This window comes from Cryphonectria parasitica, assembly GCF_011745365.1.
Source record: "Cryphonectria parasitica EP155 unplaced genomic scaffold M406scaffold_6, whole genome shotgun sequence".
Lineage (NCBI taxonomy): Eukaryota > Fungi > Ascomycota > Sordariomycetes > Diaporthales > Cryphonectriaceae > Cryphonectria > Cryphonectria parasitica.
In genome coordinates, this window is record NW_024468914.1 from 2,690,869 (window position 1) to 2,717,031 (window position 26,163).

Here is a 26,163-nt window from a genome sequence, read left to right on the forward strand (position 1 = left end):
AAGCTTATGCTATCCCTCCTTCTAGCAAGCAATATAGTTAACTCAGTTTCGCTTGGAATCATCTTTCAAGCAGCGCACTGTATATTCCACCTTATTCACTTCATTAATCAAGTAGCAGATGTTGAAATAGTACTGCAAGTTATATAAGAACATCTTCAACTCTATATATGATTCTTTCTTGTATATAAGAGCTAGCAAGCTGCAATATAGCTATGCAGGCGCTGTTAAGAGTGCTTCTGAAGAGGTTAGCATAGAAGGGATGCTGAGAGGGCTGAAGCCAGCTAGCTGGAGCTCCGAGCCAGTATCGCTGCTCTGGAGTAGTATTAAGCAAGCACGCTTGCTCCTCAGCTGCTGCTATATCTCTTCTTCTTCCAACTGATAATCAAGCTTGCATTCCTAGCATTGCAATCCAGCTATATCTGCTAGTACCTCAAGCAAGGGATTCTCGTAAGCTGAGCCTGGATTCGAGCTTGGAGGGAGGATTTGAGAGGAGAATTAGCTTAGAATCTGTAAGAGGTTAGAGTTGCTAGCTCATTGTAGTTATCGCTCTGGAGCAGCACTGCTGCTTCGTATAACCGGAGCCATTCTCACCTCCAACAGCTTACTTCCCGGGAAAGGATAGAAGATTCAAACTTGTCAGAGTAAAAAGAGTATACAAGTGAGATAAAGAGATATAAGCTGCTCCCAAGCTGCTCTATTAATGCTTCCATTCAAAGGAACTACTGAACCTATCTCCCTTCTCCTCTTTTTGCTGCTGAACCTGTTATTCCTCTTTCCCTTATGTATACAATTGGCCTGGACTAGATGGGATAACAATAGCCTGATAGCTATGCAGCATTGTACAAGAGCGCTGCTTCGGAGCGAAGCTCTCGCAGCAACCCTGGACTGCTACCAGGGATTGCAAGGGCCACCTATTTCCTTTGTGCGCATACAAGCCCTAACAATATTCTTATCTAATATAAGCCTTCTTTATATAATTATTTGAAGCATTAGAATAATTCTGATATATATATCTAGAATATTAAGAATATATTCGATTCTTTCAAAAGCTTTGAAAAAGCTTTCAAAGAAATCTTTAATAATTCTAATAAAGAATATATTATAGCTTAGCAGCTTATGAATCTCAAATAAACCAAATCAGCTTCTGCTTATATAATCAGATTTAAGCAGCTTTTAGCAAAACTTTTATAAGAAGATAAGAATCTCATAAAATACTATTATAAGAGATTTAAGAATAATATTAAGAATAAAATCTCTAAGCAGAATTAGCTAGATGTAAAAGGCACTCTAAGAGCTGTACAAATGGTAGAAGGGAAGATGATTCTTCAATTAATCTATCTCAAGGCACGCTTGCCAATTGCCTTCTATATAGAAGGCAATTAGCACTAGTCCCAACTGAGCTAGCGTACCTGGCGACTTACTGCCTTTCCATTAAATGGCCCAGGCCAGTGAGTCAGGGTGGCCACCCAGGCCTCATTCACCTAAGGCTCCTATAGCCACTGCCACAAGTGCTGGCTACGGAAAAACGTTCCTGCTGTTCTCAGTAGCTATCTAGAGGTTACGTATCTACGTATTAGTCTCGCGCTTCTTCAGAAGCCAGGAGAGGTCTCAGAGCTCTGTTTTCCATCCTTTTCAGGCTCAGGGAAGCCTCCAGACGCGTTGTCAGATGCGTTAATGTTGACAGCTGGGGAGGCTGTGCTCTTAGCAGGCTAACCTCGCTTCCTCTGTGCTGGCACAGCTTCTCCATCCTTATTGCTATCAGGCAACAGTTTCTTGAAAAGCTAGCTGCGCTTTCTCTTTACGGGATCAGCTGAGCTGTTTTTCACAAGGATTTCTGTAGCCTTGTTAGGATGTGCGCATTCGTATTTCTCGATGAAGCTAGAGCACTTAAAGCTTCTCAAATTCTTTTAGCAATTATGCTACAAGAATCATTCCTTCTATCATACTAGATATTGTACTGTATTCTTGCTATCTTGTTGCTTAATCTTCTTATTTATAATGCAATCGACTTTATAGTAGTTCTTATCAGGTTTAATTGAGTTATTGCTGTCTTTATTATGCTCAATTGGGCTAGGCTTAGATAGCTAGCAGTTGAAGAGATTGTTGGTAAGCTTGTACTAACTCAGGTACTGAATGCTAATTACTGAGTATATTTGAATATTAGCATTATGATTACCAGTTTTGAAGTTAAGTTTATAAGCTAAAGATAATACTTTTCTAATGATTATAAAAGAGCTTTTGCAAAGAGCTTATATCTTGTTAGCTTAGTGCAGCAGTAGCTTATATGCTTTGCTAAGTTTTAGCCAAACTTTATTACTCTTCTTATATTCTTTGTATTAGTATTTAGCATTATATATACATTTATTATCTGCTGTAATAATATTCATAGCTAATTGCACATCTTTTCGCAGATATTCATGCATAAAGCATATCTTGAACAGTTATTTAGTAATATTAACTAATTAGTTGAATGATAACTGAATCTTGAATCCGAACAGAAACTTGTAAGAGCTTGTATTAATGGAGTATTGGTATAAGTTGTTCAGATTTTACTACAAAGAGAGAATTAGATCTATTCAAATCTTATTAGAATGTTTAGCAGTATAATATCTAATAGCTAGCTCAACATCCTAATTCTTTTATTCAGCTGCTCTATCAGCCTGAGAATAGTATACTGTAATTATCTGTAGATGTATGCTAAAGGCCTTTCATAAGCTTATTCAGTAGTCTAAGATAAACTTAGCATTATAGTCAGAGATAATTGCTTGAGAGCATGCTCAGTTGCTTAATAGCAGCTGTCTGTTCAGAACAGCTCCCTATTGCTTAGCTGAGTAGATTGAGTAGCCTGGAATCAGTAGAGTTCTCTTGAAAGTCTTGCAAGTAATAAGCATTAGCAAGTTATAAGCTTTAAAGCTTTTTATCTGCTACAGAATGCCTATTGATTCAACTAAGAGCAATTCAAGAATGAAGTTAAAGAAGATTATATGCATAGATTCAGAAAGAGCTTGAATTAGTTGGAATAAATCTGCTAGCTTCTGGTTTTGCTTCTTCTAAGCGCTATACTTATAGCAGTAATCAACATATTATAAAACAAGCAGTTATTTCTTTCTGAAGTAAAGACTATCCAATTTAGCTATTATGCAGTCTCTGCTAAAGTAATACTTATTATTATATGCATTGCATAGAAGTTCCTGTATTAGAGATTATAGAATAACAAAGCATTCTTTTCTATCATTATTATAATTATATAACAATTAATCCTTTAGGCGGAATGAATAGCTGAGCTTAGAAGCAGAAACAATATCTTTATTATTTATCAAGATAGAAAGCTTCTTTCCAGCTAAACCAACCTTTGTTAGATCTGTAATAATATTCCCATAGACTGTATCCTCCTTATATTCTCGCTAGAAGCGCTATTACATATTCTCAGATATTTGTGCTTCCAACAAAACAAGGAAGACTGTAAGTAGATCATCAACTACTGTATTAAGAGTAGCTGGTTTGTTGCTCCATCGCGCCTCCGCATCTTCTGTTGCAGACAGCCTTAATAAGATATCAGGGATATAGTTGAGCTTCTCAGCTAAATAGTAAATATTGAACTAATATTAGCTAAGATAGATGAAAGCATTAACAAAACGTTAGTTAGCACAGTTTATAAATAAAGTATTAAGATATATTTGAATAACAATACTATGTATAACATTGTAATTTGTAAGAACAACTACAGGCTGCGCTTGATTTAATTGAATCAGCTTATATAAATATTTCATTGCTCAGATTAGATATGCAATCTCTTGCTTAGAGAGACTATAGTTCATTTCAGCTTTCATTAAGCAGTAGCTAAGGAATATTACTGATTTGATAGCATATAAGAGGATCAGCTTGCTAGATTGCCAGATATAATCTTTCTTTAACTGAAAAACTATTATGCTAAATCCTTATTGCAAGCATCCATCTACTTAAATAAACAGCTTCTGCAATGATTTCATATAGTATAAGCGCATCTTTCTGCAGATAATATTCTATAAATCCTTAAAAGCTATCTTTTTAGCATCTATTAGCTCGTAGTATATATAATGTATATAAGCTTAATGCTGCAACTTCTTCCCAAATGTGATTTTTCCAAGCTTATAGCCTTCAGCTAGCAATACTATCTTTTGTAGTTGAAGCGGTTTTATAAGCTGTGCATAATATAAGATCATTGTTTGTAGAAAACTGATTGCACTAAAATAGATTTCGAAATCCTTGAAGTTTCTAGAGAAGATTATCTTTCGAAAGATTTTAGTACATTTCTTTATAGTAAACAAGCTAAGCGCATTAATATAGAAGCTAAGAAGTTTGATTGAGAGGAAACTGATATAATTCTTTATAAGAGAAATAGAGATTCCCTTTCTATTGAAGATATTCAGAGCGATATTGAGATGCTTCAGATAGTTTTCAAACGAATCTAAGAAGATTATAATATTATTAATAAATACTTTAATAAAGTGCTTATAATTATGAAGTAGCTTGTTTATATATCTCTAAGCATAAGCTAGCGAGTTGCAGTAGCTTATCAGAGCTACTGTTAGTTGCTTAAGGCTACAGTATATAACTATAATCTAATAGTTACAATACTCAGAATGAATAGAGAATTAATAAAAGAAAGCTGTGGCATTGATAACTATAATATGCTGCTTATTGCATATAGCTTCGATCATATCTGACTGAAGAGGAAGGGAATAATTATCAGGCACTGTTTACTTGTTAAAAGCTCTGAGATCTGCAACGATGCAGCTCTTTTTCTTCCTATATACTGTTCGCCAAACTACGAAGATTAGCAATGCGAACGGACAGATGTTATTAGCAAATTCGAGATAGCCAGCTTTGTATATTTCTTTATGCATCTGGTTGATAAACTTCTTATTCTTGCGGAAAACAGGGTAGCAGGAATGATTCAGTTTTGCATATTGCTATTCTTTTATCAAGAAGATCTTCATTATCTGATTCTCAGGCATATTAAGAGAGCTTTTGTTTTCTTATATAGCAAAATACTTTTCAACAATCCTCTTGAATTGTTAAGCTTTAACTAGATCTTATAAACAGATGCAAATGCTATTATCAAGAATCATTGCTAGAGCTTTATTTGAAGCTTTGATACTTAGAAATCCCTTGATAATAATTGAAAATTTCTATATATTAAGATTATAGTTATTGAATAATAGTGCCTCAGTATTCATTGAGAGATTAATACTATAAGCTATTTCTATATTGCTAAGAAAGTAATAAATAGCGTTGCTGTAAGATGTAGAGAATAAGCTATCTCTTAGCAGGAAATTACTAATAGAATATATTTCTGTTTCTGCGCTCTTAGCTGTTACAATGATCTCTAGCATAAGATTGAATTCTCTATTCACTGCTATCTAATTAACAGGAATCTTCAATGAAGATGCGAATTGTATACTATGTATATCTATTGCATGAGTATTAGCTAGCTGGTAGGTTGATGCTAGTCCTTTCAAGGCAGCTGCTACTGCTAGAGCTTTTATAGCGCTCTTGAAAATAGCTTTAAACTATTCTGTGTTCTCATACTCATAGATAGTTCCTATACAGATGCTTTTGGGAATCTTAATAGCTTCTTCTGTAGCATTGTGCAGGGCTATTACAGGGAGTGAAGAAGCATTGATCTATGCATTCAGTGTAGTGCTATGAGTTGATGTAAAAGAAAATAAGCAGCTTTTGAGCAGTTCAGCATACCTTATAGCTATCTGAGCAGTTTCGCCAGAGCTAATAATATAAGCGTAAGCTATTCTCACCTTTCGCACTATAGATAAGAGAGCTTGATGCTGAATCTCGAAAGGCATCTGAAAATTGCTTTGCTCTGAGTATATAATAGCTTGATTCTTGTAATTGATAATAGCCTTGCAGGCTTTAAGCTATTCATTGCTGATAAGAGCTTCAGCGAGTAGGTTATTCACGATTCATGCTTCAGTATGCTAGCATAGCAGTTCAGAAGAGCTGTTAGCATGCCTGCTACAGGCGTAGAAGTCTTATTCAGCGTATTTGAATAGCGTGATTATGCTCTTTCCTATATTCTTAATCTTTTAAAGCTTGTAGATTGAGATCTTAGCAGCAGGAAACTAATTAAGAAATTATTGGTTTACTAAGTTGTAATTAGTACTAGTATCTTTGCAGAAGATTATATTAGGTTCAGTAAGAGTAGCTTGTATGGTAATTTTCATATAAGTATAACTGCTGATAAGCTTATTTAGCTGCTTTTCAAGCATAGCTTTCATAAGAATGTCTTTATTACAGTATTAAACTGATGATATGCTTGTTTCAAGCGAAGTAATTCCAAAAAATATAGCATGCTTCAGATATTTCTTAATTTCTTTGAAAACATTCATCTTCTAATCTCGATTCTAGCAAGCGCTTATATACTAAAACATCTAGCTTCAAGAATCAAACTCTCTGTTACAGAAGATATATATGCAGTTAACTGAGTAATTAACTTTGCATAAGTTGTAAATGCAGCTTACAGAGCTAAGCGATTGAGAGTAGTATAATAAGATTAGCAAGAGTAATCATTCAAAACTATCGATTCAGTATATTTGCCTATTGCTAAGCGAAAATAAATCATTACTATTATTTTTAGAAAGCATGTTTTCATTCTTATTCTCGATAATATTGAACCAGAACTAGGGCGCTGTCGCCCTCGAAAGAAAAAGGGACAAACAGCTGCCGAAGCAATGGGCAAGAGCTCGTGCAACCCAAGCGTGCCTGTGCAGATAAGAACAGCAAACTAAGGCTATACGGGTGCAAGAACAGAGTGAAAAACCTGTCTTAGACCTGTCCAAAGGGTTCAAAATTGAAAGGAAGAGAAAGGATGCTTCATTGTTGCTTATAGCTAAAGAATTTGAAAAGTGGGTGATATCCTTTATATGTATGAGGATCCTTGATCCACTGTACTCCATGTCCTACGGACTACTACTCTGGCTATCACAACAGTCCTCTTCCAGCAATTTTCTTCCAAAGTTGCAATAAGTCCAATGGTATGCTAGGTTTGATTAGAGGGAGATGAAGTAAAGAAATAAAGAATTCATTGCAAACTGCTAAAGGAAACACTGCAAACCAAACTATCCCCTTCCAATTCAATTCTCATGCCTCTCCCTACTGCTTAAGCTATCATTCAAATCAATGCAGGAGTATTAGTATCTATCTTCAGTCCATTTGTAATACAAGCATGATCTGGATAGATCCTAATGCTGATCTCTTCTCTATCCCTATCTGCTTTCAAACTCTGCTCGAGCAGCAGCAGCAGCAGCAGTTCTCTCCTGATTCTGCTGTTGTGGTGGCCAGGGTGGTAGTCCGTGGGACGTGGAGTACAGTGGGTCAAGGGTCCTCATACATATAAAGGATACCACCCACTTTTCAAATTCTTTAGCTATAAGCAACAATCAAGCATCCTTTTCTCTTCTTTTCAATTTTTGAACCCCTTGGACAGGTCTAAGACAGGTTTTTCACCCTGTTCTTGTGCCCGTGTGGCCTTAGTTTGCTGTCCTCATCTGTACAGGCACGCTTGGGTTGCATGAGCCCTTGCCCATTGCTTCGGCAGCTGTTTGTCCCTTTTTCTTTCGAGGGCGACGGCGCCCTAGTTCTGGTTCAATGGTGCGGTGAGTGTGGACTTAGCTGTTCAGGCTGGTAGCTCAGGGCTGTTTGCGTTACAGTTCGTGAGGATCAGTAAGAGCAGCAAGTTTACCCTATGGACGGGCGCACTCTTTTTCCCTGCTGAGCTCTTTTATTTCCTTTATCTATCACGCTTACACGACAGGCTGTGCATCATGTCTGGACTCTGGGTCATGCCTGAGACCTCTCGTAGAGGGGAGATGGGTGGACAGAGGAGGAGTGGTGTGAGTTCTGGTCGTGGGCCGGTGAACGATGCGTTGAGCCCGCGGGCCAATATTACGAAGAAACGAATTCCTTTTTCCAACATTTCCCACATCAATCAACGATCCTATACAGAAGCTGATACGGCTCAGACCTGTACAGGCTGCAGCGGAAAGTTTAACCATGTCGGATGTGGGTCCATGGTTAAATTACAGAGTGGGATGCTTTTGGTGGATGGTACTCTGCAGAGAAAAGTGGCATGGTTAACAAGGTCTGTGCTCCTTGCGATGGTCCGATCAGCACGCTCTACCTGGACACGTCTGGCCACATTGATCCTTTGGATCAAAAGCTTGCTGGTTGCATTATCCCAAAAGCGAAGGACACAGGGAGGTGAAGATGAGGAACCGTCAGTGCACACGAGGAATAGAGGTCGAGGATTACGACGACATCATCCGATGTCGAACTTTAATCGACGCCTTACACCTGGTCAGAAATGCCTCCATTGGTTGGCAGGACTATTGATAAAGGAAATCCCAGTGCAGCACAGAACAGCCAACTCAATCCCTTGTTGTTCATCACAAGACAGACCTCATGCACGCTCCACTCACAGACTGAACCTCCCTCAAGCACCTGAACCCCCTCGACCTCCACAGTATTGTCTTCCGCAGGATACGGAAGGCATTCCGGCTGTGGCGCCCTCAACTCAAGGACCTCGAACCAGGAAGGCAAAGAAACATCGGAGGAAGCGACAACCAAGAGGGAAGATGGCCTCCACGTCTGAGGGCTCTTCCAATCAGACACCCAGTTCGGCCGACCACCTGGCCAACAACCACTATGGTCAGAACTTCAGGTTCCCCTCCCACAGTGAGCTTGCTGGTGGTGGGTTGACGTTGTTTGCCCGTGTGGAAGTCTCCTCGTGGCTGAAGCGATTCGACTGGTGGCGTCAGATCAAAGGGATTGATGACACTCAAGCACTCAACTTCATGAAAGGCTTCTGTACAGACACAATCGTTGCCGGAGAAGTGGAGAGATTCACTACAAGCGCCAAAACTTGGGATGAACAGAAGGAGCGACTGTTGGTTGCTTATCGCCCTTGGGACCATCTCCAGGCGTACACCCCCGAGCAGGAGCGCCTGAACATCATCAACAACCGTTTCATTACCGATGCCGCTAGCCTCTGGTCGTTCATTGTGGACTATGACAACGCTCTCACTCGTCTTAAGATCAGAGACAGTCAACCTGTGGCAGAAGCATGGATGAAGCTCCCTTCGACCTGGATCAAGCGCCTCCGAGCTGACCATGGTGTTACTGCCGAAAGCGTCAGCGACAAGAAGTGGCCTTACCTTATGGAAAAGCTGTTGGAGGTTCATCGTGAAGCACTCCAGGAGGAGACTCAAGACCAACTTGCCTCCGGTGCTACCAACCTTCAACTTCATCAACAGGCTCAATTCCAAGGTCCTCCTATGCCTCCACCTCAGCCGGTCCTTGACCAGACACGGCCCGTTCCTGTTCCACATCCGATGCATAGTGCTCCCAGTCAACCGATGAACCCGTCGGGACAAGCAGTAGGGCCATCGTACTATCAACCGCCTCAACAGTCAACTCGTGATTGGCAAGCTCAGCCTGAACCGACTAAGCAGATCTTGAAGGCTGAACCTGCTCAGAAGAGCGACCAAGGATACAACCAGTTGGCTTCAATGATGGAGCAACTCCGCATTGACCAAATTGCAATGGCAAAATCCTTAAAGCTGCAGACTGATGCTCTCAGACAGACGCGGGATGTCTCGTATGACCAAACCAAGGCTCTACAGGAGATCTCACAACTGATCAGGCGTCCCCAAACTGTTTCTGCGAGGAATCCTCCCCAGGGGAATGCAAATTCCTTGCAGATGGGTGTTACCTACACAAGTCCGGAGGACGAGGGGGAGCAGTACTCTGAAGCATGGCGAGCGGAGATCAATGAAATCCTGAAGAAGGACGGAACTCTGCGCAGGTGCTACGGCTGTGGGTCGAAGTCCCATGGAGCTCATGAGTGCGTGGAACTCCGTACTGTTATGGACTGTGGCATTTGCTATGCTCCAGCATTAGCGAAGCCAGAGTGGCATCTTGGCAATCGCTCGGAGTTTCTGGACTCTAGGTCAAAACCAGTGTCATATGGCCAGGTCATGTCCGCTCGAGATAACCCCAAAGGCGGTATGATCCGTCTGATCCTCGGTCTCTGTGAGGATCAGCGGCTGAAGGGTGTTGAGGATCCTTGGATCTCTCGATATGTCAGCCTGGTCCAAGAGGACGAGAAATGGCGTGGAGACCCTGAGATGGCCAAGAATAAGACACTGTGGGAAGAGACCGACCCCGTTCCCAGACGCAACAATCAGTACAGGACCAACAACATTGAGATCCTCAGCAATGCTGGTGAGATTCAAGTGGGGAAGTCATATCTCACTCCAGCCCAAGCCGAACTGTACCTACCAAAGCTTCCCAGCATCAATGCTGTGGGTGTTGGGCCTGTCCAAGCCCAGGTAAACGCGGGTGAAGCAAAGAAGCGCCGTGTTGGGGAGGCTGGGTATGATGATGGTGAGGTTGGAGGAGATGCAAGTGTGAGGACTGTTGAGGTCCCTACACATTTCGGGAATATTGGACCAGAGGAATCCAACAAGCAATCCAACAGTCTGGACAGAGAGCCAACAGTTCAGGCCATTAGTGACAAGCTCCTGAATCAGTTCCTAGACCACCCGTTGAAGGTCTCAGGCCGGGAGATGACAGTCATGTTACCAGGATGGGGAGCCCGTCTGATTCACAGTCTTCAAGGAGTCAGCTCTGGAGCCCGAAAAGTTGTTGATCTCGACAATCAAACCGGCTCGGACCTGCACAAGGTAGATACTGCTGGATCAGCCAATTCATCGCAGCATAAACCCGGAATCTCGACGCTTTCCCAGCCTGAAGGGCTTATTGATGGTCAGATTATCAACACTCGGGACATTACTGAGTACCTTTCGAGACTGGCTCAACCACCCGCAGTTCAAGCTTTGTCTCTTGTTGCTGAACCTAGCTATGTCAAGCCTACTGTTAACATGATTCGAGCCTTCAACAAATCCTCATTTCCTCCTGTGACGGCTTCCATGACTGCTCTCAGCAGCATCCGAGATAGGAGCATCGCTCCGGTGGCATACATCCCTCTGCAGCTGGGAGGTAAAGAGAATGAACCTGTACGAGCAATGCTGGATACAGGTGCCGAAATGAGCTTGGTAGCTCTCTCTCTGTGTTCGAGCATGCGCTTGTCTTATGTGCCAACATCGAATGTTATCTCACGCACGTACGATGGATCAGATATGGCGCTTGTTGGAGTTCTTGAAACCGATGTTTTCTGTGGCGGCTTCTCTGAACAGGTGATATTCTATGTCGTCGACGACAGATTGATGTCGCCAAATCATCCTGTGCTGTTAGGAATGCCGTTTGTGATGCAGACCAAGCTTTCCTTTGATCACTCCATCCCCGGATTTCTCCGTGCGAGCTTCGCCTTTGGAGGAGTACAACTGGTCACCACAATCGGCGGTCAGAAACTCCTTGAAGGGGAGGGTTCACACAGAACCACACCAAAAAACTGAGTGCTGGCAGCCACCCTGAGGGACGCAGGGCTGTCAGCGGAGAAGTCGTCCCAGAGTGGGTGTTGTTGGAGGAGGGAGATACAGCTGTGATGTCCATACCTGAACGAGACATTGCGGCTGTTGTGAACGAGTTAACGGTGGAACTGATGGGGAGGAAGTTGAAGGAGGGTTGCTCCATGGTGAATGAGGAAGGAGCGACCCGAGGGTCTTGCCTGTGTGGAATGCACAGCAGCCAGCGCCATTCACGCCAGCCACGTTGTGTGGGGAAGGAAAGAAAAGATGTCTTAGGCCTGGTCAACACTCTTTACAAGCCCAAAGACAAGAAGGTCAAGCCAATTAATGATTCCCAGCCTGATGGTTCAGTACCGGAAGGGACGATCGGGTGGAAGCCTGCCAAGGTTGAGGAGATGAGACGAGCTCAGCGATCCACAAAGCCTACCAAGTATGATGAGTGGATTGAACCCAAGTTCAGCGATCTGGATCCTGATCAGCGCCTGAGACCTGACCGGTGGGCTGCCATGCAAGAGAAAAACTGTGAAGGGTTTTCTGAGGCTGAGAAGGAAATGTTCAAACACATGTTGAGAAACAGGATCAAAGCCCTTGCGTGGGACTTTACTGAGATTGGAAAGATCATTGAGGAAGTGGCTCCCTTGCAAGAAATCAGAACCGTACCCCACGAGGTCTTTCAAGCGAGGCACATTCCAATCCCCAATGCTCTCAGGCCAAAGCTGATGGAGCTCCTGAAACAACGTATCAGGCGGGAGATCATTGAGGAAAGCCATGCATCATACAGAAACAACTGGTTTCTTGTTGTCAAAAAGGATGGTGGCTTACGCCTGATCAATGACGCTCAAAAGTACAACAAGCACAGCCTCAAAGATGCCTTCATGCCGCCTGCCTCAGATGAATTCTCGGAGGAGTTCGCCATGTGCAAGGTTCTTTCACTGCTCGACTTCTTTTCCGGGTACGACCAAGTGCGACTGCATCCTAACAGCAGGGATATGACGACCTTCTCAACGCCCTTAGGCCTGTTCAGGATGTGTACTCTACCCCAGGGTGCTACCAACTCTGTTGCTCAGTTTATGAGGATAATGGTCAGACTTCTGTATGATCTTATTCCTCATATATGCCAGCCTTTCCTCGACGACATTCCTGTTCGTGGTCCCACAACAACCTATGGGGATGAAGAGGTTCCGAGCCTTCCCGGAGTGCGTAGGTACATTGCTGAGCACATCGGAAACCTCGACAAGGTTCTTGTAAATGCAGAGCTGGCTGGAGCCACAATCTCAGCATTCAAGTCAGAATGGTGCCGAGTGAAAGTCGATATGGTTGGTTATGTCGTCGGTTCCAGCGGACGACAACCTCAGGACAGGAAGGTGGAAAAGCTTCTGGCCTGGACAGAATGCAAGGACATCAAGGACGTCCGCTCTTTCATCGGACTGGTCGTCTATTATGCAGCTTGGATTTGGAACTTCGCAATCATTGCCCGACCACTCTACGATCTTCTCAAGAAAGGTGCTGCGTGGAGGTGGGAGAAGGAACAGAAAGAAGCTGTTGCCACACTTGTCCGGACGCTCACGTCTCGTCCAGTCATCATTTCAATTGATTACAGCACTGATGCTGGGGAGATCGTTCTTATGGTGGATGCAAGCCTGTTGGGCTGGGGCGCCGCACTGATGCAGGTGGTAGAGGATAAACGAAAGCCAGCACGTTTCGTTAGCGGAACCTGGACAGTTGCAGCACAGAAGTACGATGCTACCAAGAGGGAGTGTCGCGCTGTCCTCTGTGCCCTACGGTCTCTTCGGCGGCATCTCTATGGTTGCCATTTCATTCTGGAAACCGATGCTCGCGTTCTGGTGGACCAACTCAATGGAGGAATGAACGACATACCCGGTGCTCTCCTGAACAGATGGGTGGCAGTGATCAAGATGTTTGACTTCACTGTCAAACACATTCCCGGGTCAAAGAATCCTGTGGCTGATGCCCTTTCTCGACCTCCATACTCAACGCCACCTAAGGAAGACGAAGATGGCAATGTTGAGGACTGGTGTGATGCTCAGCTTAACAGCGTGAACTCAGATGGAGCTGACCTAGTACCACTGCTAAATCCAACTCTTCAGTGGACGGAACAGTCGAAACGGTATGCAGAGTTCTTATGCCACGGGATCATTCCACCAAAACTCTCCAAGAGGGATCGCAAGAACTTCATGGTAGAGGCATTAAAGCATCAAGTACTTGACCAGGCTCTGTGGCGCCGCGCTGGTGCGAAACTCCCACGCCGACGGGTAGTAGATGATCCTGATCTTCGTCGCCGAATCATCAGAGAATGTCATGCCAAGTTTGGACATCGAGGTCGAGACTCTACGGTAGCTCGTGTCAAGCAACTCTACTACTGGAGAGGTCTCTGGACAGATGTGGCCAATGCTGTCTCGGGTTGCGAGAAGTGTGCAAAGTTCGATCCAAAGATGTGGAAGGAAGGAGTGATCCCGACCCTTCCAAGTCAACCCTTCACGAGGATCAGCATCGACATTCAACACATGGCCGAGGATGGCGGTTACAGATACCTTGCGGAGGCTCGCTGTGACCTGACCGGCTATGTGCTTGCAAGACCCCTCAAGAAAGCTACAGCTGCGGAAATGAGGAAGTTCATTTTGGAAGAGATCATTCTTGTGTTCGGGTGCCCTCTCAAAATTACTGTTGACGGAGGACCAGAAAACAAGGCTGAGATGGCCAAGACCATCAGAGCTCTTGGGATCCTGCTTGTCCAGGTCTCCAGTTACAATCCCCATGCCCAAGGACAAGTAGAAGCTGGTCATCTTTCCTTAGCAAGTGCCCTTGCTAAGCTAGCTGATGCTCAACCCTGGAGATGGAGGCAGTACTTGAGACTCGCACTCTTCGCTGAAAGGACTACGATCCGCCAGTCGCATGGATACAGCCCCTTCTATTTGATTTTCGGTTGGGAGCCGCTTATCCCAATTGAAACTGAAATCCCGACGTGGAGAGTTCTTACATGGACCGAAGACCAATCCCCTCAGGAAGCGTTTGAAATGCGGTTGAGGATGATCGCAGCCAAGGAAGATGATGTGCAGAAGGCAATTGAAGCTGTTCAGGCATACCGTCAAAAGATCGCAGCCAAAAGTCAAACGCAGGGTCTGGTACGAAAATCTCGACTGAGTGTCGGAGATCTCGTGCTTGTCTATGACCACGTCCGGAAAATGAGCCACTCGCGCAATGCCAAGATCTCTTATAAGTGGAAGGGTCCATACCTGATTGCTCAGGTCCTAGACAAACATGCTTATGAGCTCAAGACCACAGACGGAGTTCTGCTAAAAGGCACATATTCAGCTACCAATCTCAAAAAGTTCATGCGGAATATGGATGGCATTTGGGAACCCGAGGTGCCTATGCCCTGGGAAGAAGATGTCGAGCTTCAACCTGGCCAACCATTGGCAGAAAAGCTGGATTCGATGAGAGCTCCCTGGCGGGGGGAACCAGACAACAATATCCTCGAAGTTCAGGAAGCAGATTCAAGCGACGACGCCACATTCTGGGTTCCAGACATCATCGAGCACGACCCCACGCCTGGCCAGACCAGTCCTGATCCAGAGACTGTCAATCTAGCAACTGAAGCGGATGATGATGCTGAGGATGGAAATGGAGTTGGTGACGGTGAACATTTCACACGGGCAGCAGAGAAGGAGAGGCGAGAACAGGAGAAAGCAGATAGAAGTGGGATGTTTATACCAATCCCAACTAAATCAGCGTTCCTAGCTCGTGGGGGAGGTTGATTTCTTTCTGTCCATATTTCTTTTTGTTCGCAAAACACGTTTTCTTTTCGTCTTTCCTATTCCATCTCGTGTGTTTTGCTGGGGGAGGAGGGACGAAGTGTCGTCTGCTACCACTCGCCACAGAACACTGTAAACCCACCTAAAAATTTCAAAGCACCCGGCACAGAGCATGTTGACCAGCTCTGAGGCCATTTTCGTTGTTCAAAAATTGCAGTATATTGGAATGCAACGCATGAAAAATGCAGAGCGCCGAAGAAACACTGCAACCTATGGAAACCCCTTACTTTTACACATCATCCTCATCACCGGAATACCCGTAAATGTCATCCGATGGCTCTCTCCTCGTCCTGTCCAGATCCATGTCATCCGTATCATCCGCTGAAGAATCGTCGTCAAAAACAGAGGAAGAACCTTGAGATTGAACGGACTTGGCTCGTTTCTCGACACGAGATCCTACTACAGCCTTGCCCTTGCCTTTATCCTTGCCACGAGATACAGGTCGTGGAGCTGCCTGCCCAGACCCAGATACTCCCTTCTTGGGAGCAGAAGGAGCAGTACTCTTCTTGCCGATCTGTGCAGATAAAGTTAGCAATGGTCTTCTTGAGCATCGCAATCATAGTTGATTATGAGACTCACAGTATCCTGTGGGTACCACTTCCTTGGCACAAGAGGAACCCATTTGATCTGGTTATGCGCAATACCTTTATCCCGCATGAGCTTGTATTGAGCTTTGACAATACGCTCGACGTCGGCATTGGAGTTGACTTGAGAATCTATCTCGATTACACGTCGAGGGCCGAGTTGGTAAAACGAGTGCCGACGCTGCGAGAAGGACAATGATTAGTGTGTGCTCAAACCTGGTCAAAGACATCGGAATGGGAATCTTACTCGTGCACTGCGCTCTTTGACACAAGGGAAGTCTTTGGTGTAGTCACACCCAGACTCTGCATGATAAATGCAGTTGCCGCACTTCCCATTGAAGAAGCCCTCCATTGAGATGCATTCTAGGAAAGGCCAGTTGACGTTGACCTGCTGCCCCTGTACAGGCATGCAAGCAGTGGCGTACCGACGGGAGCAGCAATCGCAAGGGACTAGGTTACGCCGACCATAGGACTGAACGAGGAGGGAATTTACTCGCTCAGGGCGGGAGAAGATGCGGGTAAGGTACTCGCCAAAGGGCTTCCAACCGGCTTTACACACCACAATAGGATTCAGTTTGATAGAATCCTTATTGTCCAGCCTTGCGAAATGAGCAGCAAAGCCAGGGCTTGGCAGTGAGTTGTTCCAAAACATGATATCGCCTTGGATATCCCAAGAAGCGTATGTCAAGCCAAGGTCTCCCTTGATGGTGTTGAAGTCTGTAACGTCAAGGAAGTCGACATGGACATCCTTGAGCCAGTGGTAGTTGCTGCCCTGAGGAGGAGGAACCGAAGAAGAAAACCAGATCCAGACCTTGTCAACCTCTTGAGGAGCGGTGTTTACCCGCGAAGAGAAAACAGCGTCGGTGACGATTCGAGACATCTTGAGTGTGTTGCAGAGCTGGGCAAGGGAAGGTTGACAGAAGGAGAAGTTGTTGTGCGAAGGATGAATTGAAAGGCAAGGTGAACTGAGGGAGAGATTGTTGAACAGTTTGCTGAAGATTGATGAGATGGCAATGGGTAACAAACACACCCAACTGAGTCACCACACCTTCTATCCAGTCTGTTGCTGGACAGCTCCTACCTGGCCAAGGGTGAAGCTGTTTGCCTTGTGACAAACGGAAAGCAGTGAATCACTTGGGTAGTTGCCAGACAAGATAAATTGGCCATTCCATCCACACTCGCAGCCAGCTATTCTTCTTCCTCCTTCAACCTCTTCACAACCACCTTTCTCGAGCATACACACACCCTTTTTCTTCCTCGTCAACGCTGCCCCAGACCTGTACACCGACATCAGAGCAAATTGTCAACTGCTCTGCTTACATAACATCACCTTCCTCGACAGATCCTCAGGCTGAAGCTGCATTCTTCTCTACCTTTCTTCCTCAGTCAACACCCTCTCGGTCCCTTGACTTTACACCTTCGCAAACCCCTCTCGCAATTGCCCACCTTCCGACAAAGCCGTTCTTCCCTTTTCACTTTCCTTTCGACTCAGCAGCAATGGCCGAATTCAAGTACTCTCTGTTCCCACCTGTCCAGCATAGCCGAGGGGACTGGATGACCAAGGCCTACTGCTTTCGGACTGTCTTTCCCAGAGCGCCGTACCCAACTGAAGTGATCAAGAGTCGTCCGCCCTACTTCAGTCTAAGGGACGAAGAAAATCATCTGGCAGCAGGACTCGTCGAGAAGTACTTCCCAGGGTTACCCCCTCGCAAGTCGTACTTGCCCACGATCTTCGGCGCCAATCCTTCCAGACACCTTCTCGATATCTATGATCTGGTCGGATTCTTAGATGCAGGAGTCCCTCAAGATATTGGTCCGCAGCACGCTGTGGCTGCCTTTCGTCATTACGCTCAGTACAATCAACAAGACGTATTCTTGATGGGATGCCTTCGTGTTCCATCGATAGCCCATCCACCTGGCTCTCCTGATATTCTCAATAAACAGGATCTGCCCAGACATGAGGCTAGACAGAGGCGCCTATGGGTTCTCCTCTCAGTCAATACAGCGACTTCAGCTTGTGCTCTGTCTTGGCTCGATATGAAGACTGAAAAAGGATTTTACATCGCTGTGCACAAATCCGGCGATACCCTACTGGCTCATGCAAGCAAGCACTATCTGAACAGTCAGCTCAGGAGTGCTGGAGCCAATCGGGATTGGGATTTCGAGAATGTTCCAACTACGCCGCTGGATAACGATTCGAATGCAGCTCTGCTCTATGCAATCGAACTGTTTCGCCTTCGAATCCTGGAATCTACTGATTTCTACCAATCACCTAGTGGCTGTCCAGACTGGAGGCAAGCTCTCTATCTTAACCATAGAGAAACTGCACAAAATGTGGAAGAATGGGGTGCGGAGATGGCTATGACAAGCCTGCACTGCCAGGCCTTCTCCTATGAGCTGGGACACAGCAACTATACGCGATATCCTGATCGGCCATTAAGAAGGAGTGCCTCACTTCAAGAATACAAGGCTGTACAAGTGGAAGCCGGTAGGGTACTGAACATAACCTACAAGCCGAATGTTACCTTCTTCGTGGGAGGAGTTGCAGACTTGCCTGAACTGTCTATTGAAGGCGATCTCGACAGGATGAGGAGGGACATATCAGCCTTTGCCCTGGAGGATTTCAGAGCGAGTAGGGCACCCAGCCTAGTTCCGTCAAGACAACAGTCCCGAGAGAGCACAGCTCCAGCTGGCCCGATCTTGCGTTCATCAAGAGGACGTAGTATCAGCTCAGAGTTAAGTCGACTCCCATCCGGAACTCCTACCGATCCTTACTCCTCTTCACCTCGAGGAACGCCTGTCGGTCCAGGACCGACAATCAACCTGTCAATGCAGCAAACAGCTAGGCCTGGACGTGCTACTGAAGCCCCATTGCATCAGAGACTGAGAAGCAGCAACATCATGCCTCCCAGTTTTCCTGATAGACCTCAGGAGCCTCGTGTGCCTCTATGGAATGAGCTTCATAGCCTTAACCCTATCAGGCCCTCAGTGGGTTCTCCGAACTGGACAGGGTTCGATCATGCTATCAAGATGGATATGTATGAAGCGGACTGCGAAAGGATCCGTCGAGTGAGAATGCAGAATCAGGAGAGAACTGCTGCTGCTGCTGCTGCTCGAGCAGAGTTTGAGAGCAGACGGGGACAGAGAAGAGGTCAGCGTTAGGATCTGTCCAGGTCGTGCCCGTGTTACGAATGGACTGAAGATGGATACTGATACTCCTGCGTTGATTTGAATGATGGCTCAAGCGATAGGGAGAGGCATGAGGGTTGAATTGGGGGGATGGTTCGGTTTGCAGTGTTTCCTTTGGCAGTTTGCGATGAATTCTTTATTTCTTTACTTCATCTCCCTCTGATCAGACCTGGCACACCATTGGACTTGTCGCAACTTTGGAAGAAAGTTGCTGGGGGAGGACTGTTGTGGTGGCCAGGGTGGTAGTCCGTGGGACGTGGAGTACAGTGGGTCAAGGGTCCTCATACATATAAAGGATACCACCCACTTTTCAAATTCTTTAGCTATAAGCAACAATCAAGCATCCTTTTCTCTTCTTTTCAATTTTTGAACCCCTTGGACAGGTCTAAGACAGGTTTTTCACCCTGTTCTTGTGCCCGTGTGGCCTTAGTTTGCTGTCCTCATCTGTACAGGCACGCTTGGGTTGCATGAGCCCTTGCCCATTGCTTCGGCAGCTGTTTGTCCCTTTTTCTTTCGAGGGCGACGGCGCCCTAGTTCTGGTTCACTGCATCCTTACTCAACGGATTCTTTTGCAGTCCGCTTTATACATATCCATCTTGATAGCATGATTGAACTCTGTTCAGTTCGGAGAACTTACTGAAAGCCTGATAGGGTTAAAGCTATGAAGCTCATTCCATAGAAGCATATGAGGCTTCTAAGATCTATTAGGAAAACTGGGAGGCATGATGTTACTGCTTCTCAGTCTCTGATGCAATGGAGCTTCAATAGCATATTCAGGCTTAGCTGTTTGCTGCATTAACAGATTGATTATTGGTTCTGGATTAATAGGTATTTCTTGAGATAAAGAGAAGTAAGGATCGATAGGAGTTCTGAATGGGAGTTGACTTAATTCTGAGCTAATACTATATTCTCTTGATGAATGCAAGATTGGGCTAGCTGAAGCTGTACTCTCTCGGAACTATTGTTTTGATAGAACTAGGCTGGGTATTCTACTCGCTCTGAAATCCTCCAGAGCAAAGGCTGATATATTCCTTCTCATTCTATCGAGATCGCTTTCAATAGATAGTTCAGACAAGTCTGCAACTCTTCTTACGAAGAAGGTAACATTCGGCTTGTAGATTATATTCAGTATTCTACTAGCTTTTACTTGTACAGCCTTGTATTCTTGAAGTGAAGCACTTCTTCTTAATAGCTGATTAGGATATCGCATATAATTGCTGTATTCCAGCTTATAGAAGAAAGCCTAGCAGTGCAAGCTCGTTATAGCTATCTCTACATCCCATTCTTTTACATTTTGTACAATCTCTTTATAATTAAAATAGAAAGCTTGCCTCCAGTCTGAACAGCTACTAGGTGATTAGTAGAAATCAGTAGATTTCAGAATTCGAAAGCGAAATAGTTCGATTATATAGAGCAGAGCTGCATTCGAATTATTATCTAGCAGCATAGTTGGAATATTCTCGAAATTCCAATCCTAATTAGCTCTAGCACTTCTGAGCTAACTATTCAGATAGTGCTTGCTTATATAAGCTAGTAGAATATCGCCGGATTTGTATATAGCAATATAAAATCCTTTTTCAGTTTTTATATCAAGCTAAGATAGAGTATAAGCTGAAATTGCTATATTAACTGAGAAAAGAATTTATAAGCGCTTCTATTTAGCTTTATATCTGAGCAGATCTTGCTTATTGAGAATATTAGAAGAGCTTAATGAATAAGCTATTGATAGAATACAAAAGCATTTCATCAAGAATACATTTTGTTGATTATACTGAGCATAATAATGAAAGGCAGCTACAGCATGCTGCGAACTAATATCTTGAGAAACTTCTGCATTTAAGAATCCAACTAGATTATAAATATTGAGAAGATATTTGAAAGGATTAGCGCTGAAGATTGTAAGCAAGTACGATTTACAAGGGAGTAATTCTGGGAAGTACTTCTTGATGAATTCTGCTGCTAGATAATTTTCTTCGTTTCTTAAACTGAAATAGAGCGAATAACTCTTGATTACTTCAGTTGAGTATAGCGCTTTGGGAAAAACAGTTCGAAAGCAGTAAGCTTTGATTATTCAGTTTTCTTAGCTATGCTGAACAGATAGGAATAAAGAGTATTTGAATTCGGCTATTGCTGCTAAATCAAAAGGAAAGTAAAAAAGAAAGAACAGCTTTGTTGAAAGGTAAGCAATTGCAAGAGGAGTTTGCAAAGATGTAAAATCAAGAGATTGAGAAGGTATTAACTAAGAAAGAAAAGTAGAGAAGAATGCAGCTTTAGCCTAAGGATCTGTTAAGAAAGATGATGTTATGTAAGCAGAGCAGTTAACAATTTGCTTTGATATTGATATACAGGTCTGAAGTAGCGTTGATAAGAAAGAAAAAGGGTATATATATGCTTGAGAAAGGTGATTGTAAAGAGGTTGAAGGAGGAAGAAAAATAGCTAGCTGCAAGTATAAATAGAATAGCTAATTTATCTTGTTTAGCAACTACTCAAGTAATTTACTGCTTTCTATTTATTACAAAGCAAACAGCTTCATCTTTAGCTAGATAGAAGCTATTCAGCAACAGACTGAATAGAAAGCATAGTAACTCAGTTGAATGTATTTATTATTCATTGCTATCTCATCAACCTTCAGCAAACTATTTAACAATCTCTCCCTCAGTTCACCTTGCTTTTCAATTCATTCTTTGCATAACAACTTCTCCTTCTATCAATCTTCCCTTGCTCAGCTCTGCAATATACTCAAGATATCTCGAATTATTACTAATACTGTTTTCTCTTTGCAGATAAACACTGCTTCTCAAGAGATTGATAAGATCTGAATCTGATTTTCTTCTTCAGTTTCTCCTCCTCAGAGCAGCAACTATTACTAGCTCAAGGATGTCTATATTAACTTCCTTAACATTACAAACTTTAATACTATCAAGAGAGATCTTAGCTTAATATATGCTTCTTGGAATATTCAAAGCAATATCATATTTTGAAACAACTCACTGCTAAGCTCTAGCTTTACTGCTCATTTTGCAAGGCTAAATAATAAGAATTCTATCAAACTGAATCCTATTGTAATGTATAAAGCTGGTTGGAAGCTCTTTAGCAAGTATCTTACTTGCATCTTCTCCCGCCCTGAGCAAGTAAATTCCCTTCTTATTCAATTCTATAGTTAGCATAATCTAGTTCCTTGCGATTGCTGCTCCTATTAGTATGCTACTGCTTGTATGCTTATCCAGAAGCAGCAGATTAATATTAACTAGCTTTTCCTAGAATGCATCTTAATAGAAAGCTTCTTTAATAAGAAGTATAGCAACTGTATTTATTATATAGAATCTGAGTATAACTATACTAAAGATTTTCCTTATATTAAAGAATGTAGTATATAAGTAAGATTTCTATTCTAATATTCTTGATCAGATTTGAGTATATACTAATCATTGTTCTTCTTGCAGCATTAGCATTTGTTTTACTAATTCGGCTCTTAATGTATAATCGAAATAGATTCTCAAATTAACTCTAATATTAACATTAAGCGTATTATTAAAGCTCAATACAAGCTTATGCAGAATAAAAGTATTGCATATAACCAGATTAAATAAGTTTCTTTTATACTAAGGAAATAGTATTTACAGGATACTGTAAATCTTATAACTAACTATGATTGCAATGTTTAAGAAGATTACTGCTAACTTTATCTGTATAGATTAGTAAGAAGAGTATTGCTTCTTCTGCTTCTAAGAAGGAAGTATCTGAATCTGAGCAAGCAGCTCTATAATCTGTATTTTGCAGCAAGAATAAAGGCAAGAGTAAGGCTGTAGTAGGATCTTGTATTGAGAAATGAGCTAAGTTCGTTTAGTTTCAAGATTCTTCCTCTGTTTTTAATAATGATTCTTTAGCGGATGATACGGATAATATAAATCTGGATAGGATAAGGAGAGAGCTATTGGATGATATTTATGAATATTCTAGTAATGAGAATAATGTATAAAAGTAAGAGGTTTTCATAGATTGCAGTGTTTCTTTAGCGTTCTGCATTTTTCATGTGTTGCATTCTAATATACTGCAATTTTTGAATAATAAAAATAGCTTTAGAGCTGGTTAATATGCTCTGTGCTGAATGCTTTGAAATTTTTAAGTGGGTTTATAGTGTTCTGTAGCGAGTGATAGCAGATAATACTTCATTCCTCCTCTTTCAGCAAAATATATAAGATGGAATAGAAAAGATGAAAAGAAAATGTATTTTGCAAACAAAAGGAAATATGAATAGAAAGAAATCAATCTCCTCTACAAGCTAGAAATACTAATTTAGTTGGAATTGGTATAAATATCCTACTTCTATCTGCTTTCTCCTGTTCTTGCTTCTTCTTCTCTACTGCTTGTATGAAATATTCACTATTACTAACTTCATTTCCATCCTCAGCATTATTATCTGCTTCAGTTGCTAGCTTAATAATCTCTGGATTAGAACTAGTCTAGCTAAGCATGGAGTTGTGCTTAATAATGTCTGAAATTCAGAATATAGCATTGTTACTTGAATCTGCTTTCTGAATTTCAAGAATATTGTTATCTGGTTCTCCTTGCTAGAAAGCTCTTATTGAATCCAGCTTTTCTGCTAATAATTAGCTAGATTGAAGCTTGATATCTTCTTCTTAGAGTATAAGCATCTCGGATTCTCAAATGCTATTTATATTTCGTATAAACTTTTTGAGATTAGTAGCTGAATATATGCTTTTTAGCAGAACTCTATCTGTAGTCTTGAGCTTATAAGTATGTTTGTTTAGAATCTAAGCAATTAGATATAAATTCTTTCACTTATAAGAGATCTTAGCATTGTATAAGTAGCTTATTTTCCGAATGTAATTATAGATAAGTATAAGATCTCTGATATTCAGTTGAGATTTTTATACCAAACTCTGCATTTGACTTTTAGCTGCAATCTTTTGATAATATATCTAGATAGCTTCAATTGTCTTCTGCATATTATCTTTCTTAGCTGCAATCATTCTCAACTGCATTTCAAACGCTTTCTGAGAGGATTAGTCTTTGATCCATATAAGAACTCTTCACGTTGGGATTTCAGTTTCAATTGGAACAAGCAGCTTCCAACCGAAAATCAAATAGAAGGAGCTATATCCATGCAACTAGCAGATTATAGTTCTTTCAGCAAAGAGTACAAGTCTTAAGTACTGCTTTCATTTCCAGGATTGAGCATTAGCTAGCTTAGCAAAGGCATTTACTAAGGAAAGATAATCAGCTTCTACTTGTTCTTGAGCATGGGGATTATAACTGAAGATCTGGATAAGCAGGATCCCAAGAGCTCTAATGATCTTAGCTATTTCAGCCTTGTTTTCTGGTTCTTTATCAACAGTAATTTTAAGAGAGCATCCGAATATAAGAATGATCTCTTTCAAAATGAACTTTCTTATTTCCGCAGCTGTAGCTTTCTTAAGAGGTTTTGCAAGCATATAGCCAGTCAGGTTACAGCAAGCCTCTGTAAGATATCTGTAATCACTATTCTCAGCTATATGTTGAATGTTAATGCTGATTCTTGTGAAGAGTTGATTTGAAAGGATTGAAATTACTTCTTTCTTTTACATCTTTGAATCGAATTTTGTATACTTCTTGCAATCCGAGATAGCATTAGCTACATCTATTCAGAGATCTCTCTAGTAGTAGAATTGCTTAATACGAGCTACTATAAAATCTCAACCTTAATATTCAAACTTAGCATAACATTTTCTAATAATTCAGCAACAAAGATCAGAATTATCTACTATTTATTAGCATGAAAGTTTCGTATCAGTACAGCGCTATAAAGCTTAATCAAGTACTTAATGCTTTAATATTTCTACTATAAAGTTCTTGCAATTCTTTTTAGAGAGTTTTAGTAGAATAATTCTATAGCATAAGAACTCTGCATATCATTTCAACTATTTCATCTACTAAAGAGTTGGATTTAGCAGTAATACTAAGTTAGCTTTATCTAAGTTTATGCTATTAAGCTGAGCATTATACTAGTTCTCAATATTGCTATCTTCATTTTTCTTAGATAGCATTGAATATAGAGATTGAGAAAGAGCATTAGCTACAGGATTCTTTAACCCGAGAATGTATTTAATAGTAAAGTTAAATATCTTGATTACTGCTACTCATTTATTCAGAAGAGCACTGGGTATATTGTTCATTTCTTTATTGAGTTAATCTACTAGAATGCAAGCATTAGTTTCTAGAATGAAATAGCAATTATAGAGATGCTGCTGAAGAAACTATAGGATACAGAGAATAGTGCAATACTCTCTCTTAGTAGCATTATACTTCTGTGCTGCAACTGTTCAGATTCCGCTAACGAAATATACTGGCTTTCGTTTATCCTCTACTATCTGCATTAGTGCAGCGCTCCAGCTTAACAGGCTTGCATTCATTATAAGAATAATCTTCTCAGTATTAGTGCTATAATTAATTGAAATAATGATTGAACAAGATGTAAGTATTTGGATAAGTATAGCAACAGCTTCTTTCTATTTCTTCTCCCATCTTCATATAGCATCTTTCTTGAGAAGATTGTAGAGCAGTTGAGCAATGATTGTAAAGTTTCAAATCCAAGCTGCATAATAGATGATCAGTCTGATGAAAGAGCAAATATTCTTGATATTCTTGCATTCTATCCAGGCTAGAAGCTTTTCCATCTTTCTATTCTAAGATTGTTGTTCGCTGGAACTGATAATATAATCAATTATATTAACTTTTACTCAGCACTATTCTAACTTAAATGCTGAGATTATAGCTCCAGCTAGCTCTGTATTTATAAGAATCTTGTTAAGGTTTCTAATGTGCTTAGCAATGTATCTATGCACTCCGGGAAAGCTCGGAATCTCTTCATTCCCATAGATTGTTGTAGAATTACAAACAGGAATGTTATTGAGGAAAGGCTAGCATATATAAGGAATAAGATTATACAGAAATCTAACTATTATTCTCATAAACTGAGCAATAGAGTTGGTAGCATTCTGGAATAGAGTATACATTCTAAACAAGCCTAAAGGCGTTAAGAAGATTATTATATCTCTGCTGTTAGGATGCAG

The 26,163-nt window shown here is 42.0% G+C and overlaps 4 protein-coding genes across 4 annotated transcripts; 3 read left to right on the top strand and 1 right to left on the bottom strand.

Annotated features, from left to right (window-relative positions):
* Positions 1–8,630: 8,630 nt before the first annotated feature.
* M406DRAFT_332170 (uncharacterized protein) lies at positions 8,631–10,389 on the top strand (the record flags this gene model as incomplete). The annotated part of the gene is made up of 3 exons (XM_040920720.1): positions 8,631–9,870; positions 10,015–10,278; positions 10,349–10,389. 3 exons carry the CDS (start codon positions 8,631–8,633, stop codon positions 10,387–10,389), a joined length of 1,545 nt encoding a protein of 514 aa, XP_040774672.1.
* A 4,885-nt stretch (positions 10,390–15,274) lies between these two features.
* M406DRAFT_357181 (uncharacterized protein) lies at positions 15,275–16,232 on the top strand. Its single transcript, XM_040923609.1, has one exon. The coding sequence runs from the start codon at positions 15,590–15,592 to the stop codon at positions 16,097–16,099; it is 510 nt and encodes a 169-aa protein (XP_040774673.1). The 5' UTR covers positions 15,275–15,589; the 3' UTR covers positions 16,100–16,232.
* A 1,483-nt stretch (positions 16,233–17,715) lies between these two features.
* Positions 17,716–19,450, top strand: M406DRAFT_103640 (uncharacterized protein). The gene has a single exon (XM_040915074.1). It carries the CDS (start codon positions 17,779–17,781, stop codon positions 19,060–19,062), a length of 1,284 nt encoding a protein of 427 aa, XP_040774674.1. The 5' UTR covers positions 17,716–17,778; the 3' UTR covers positions 19,063–19,450.
* A 4,823-nt stretch (positions 19,451–24,273) lies between these two features.
* On the bottom strand, positions 24,274–24,546 carry M406DRAFT_261266 (uncharacterized protein; the record flags this gene model as incomplete). The annotated part of the gene is made up of 1 exon (XM_040917427.1): positions 24,274–24,546. The coding sequence occupies one exon, from the start codon at positions 24,544–24,546 to the stop codon at positions 24,274–24,276; it is 273 nt and encodes a 90-aa protein (XP_040774675.1).
* Between the last annotated feature and the right edge of the window lie 1,617 nt (positions 24,547–26,163).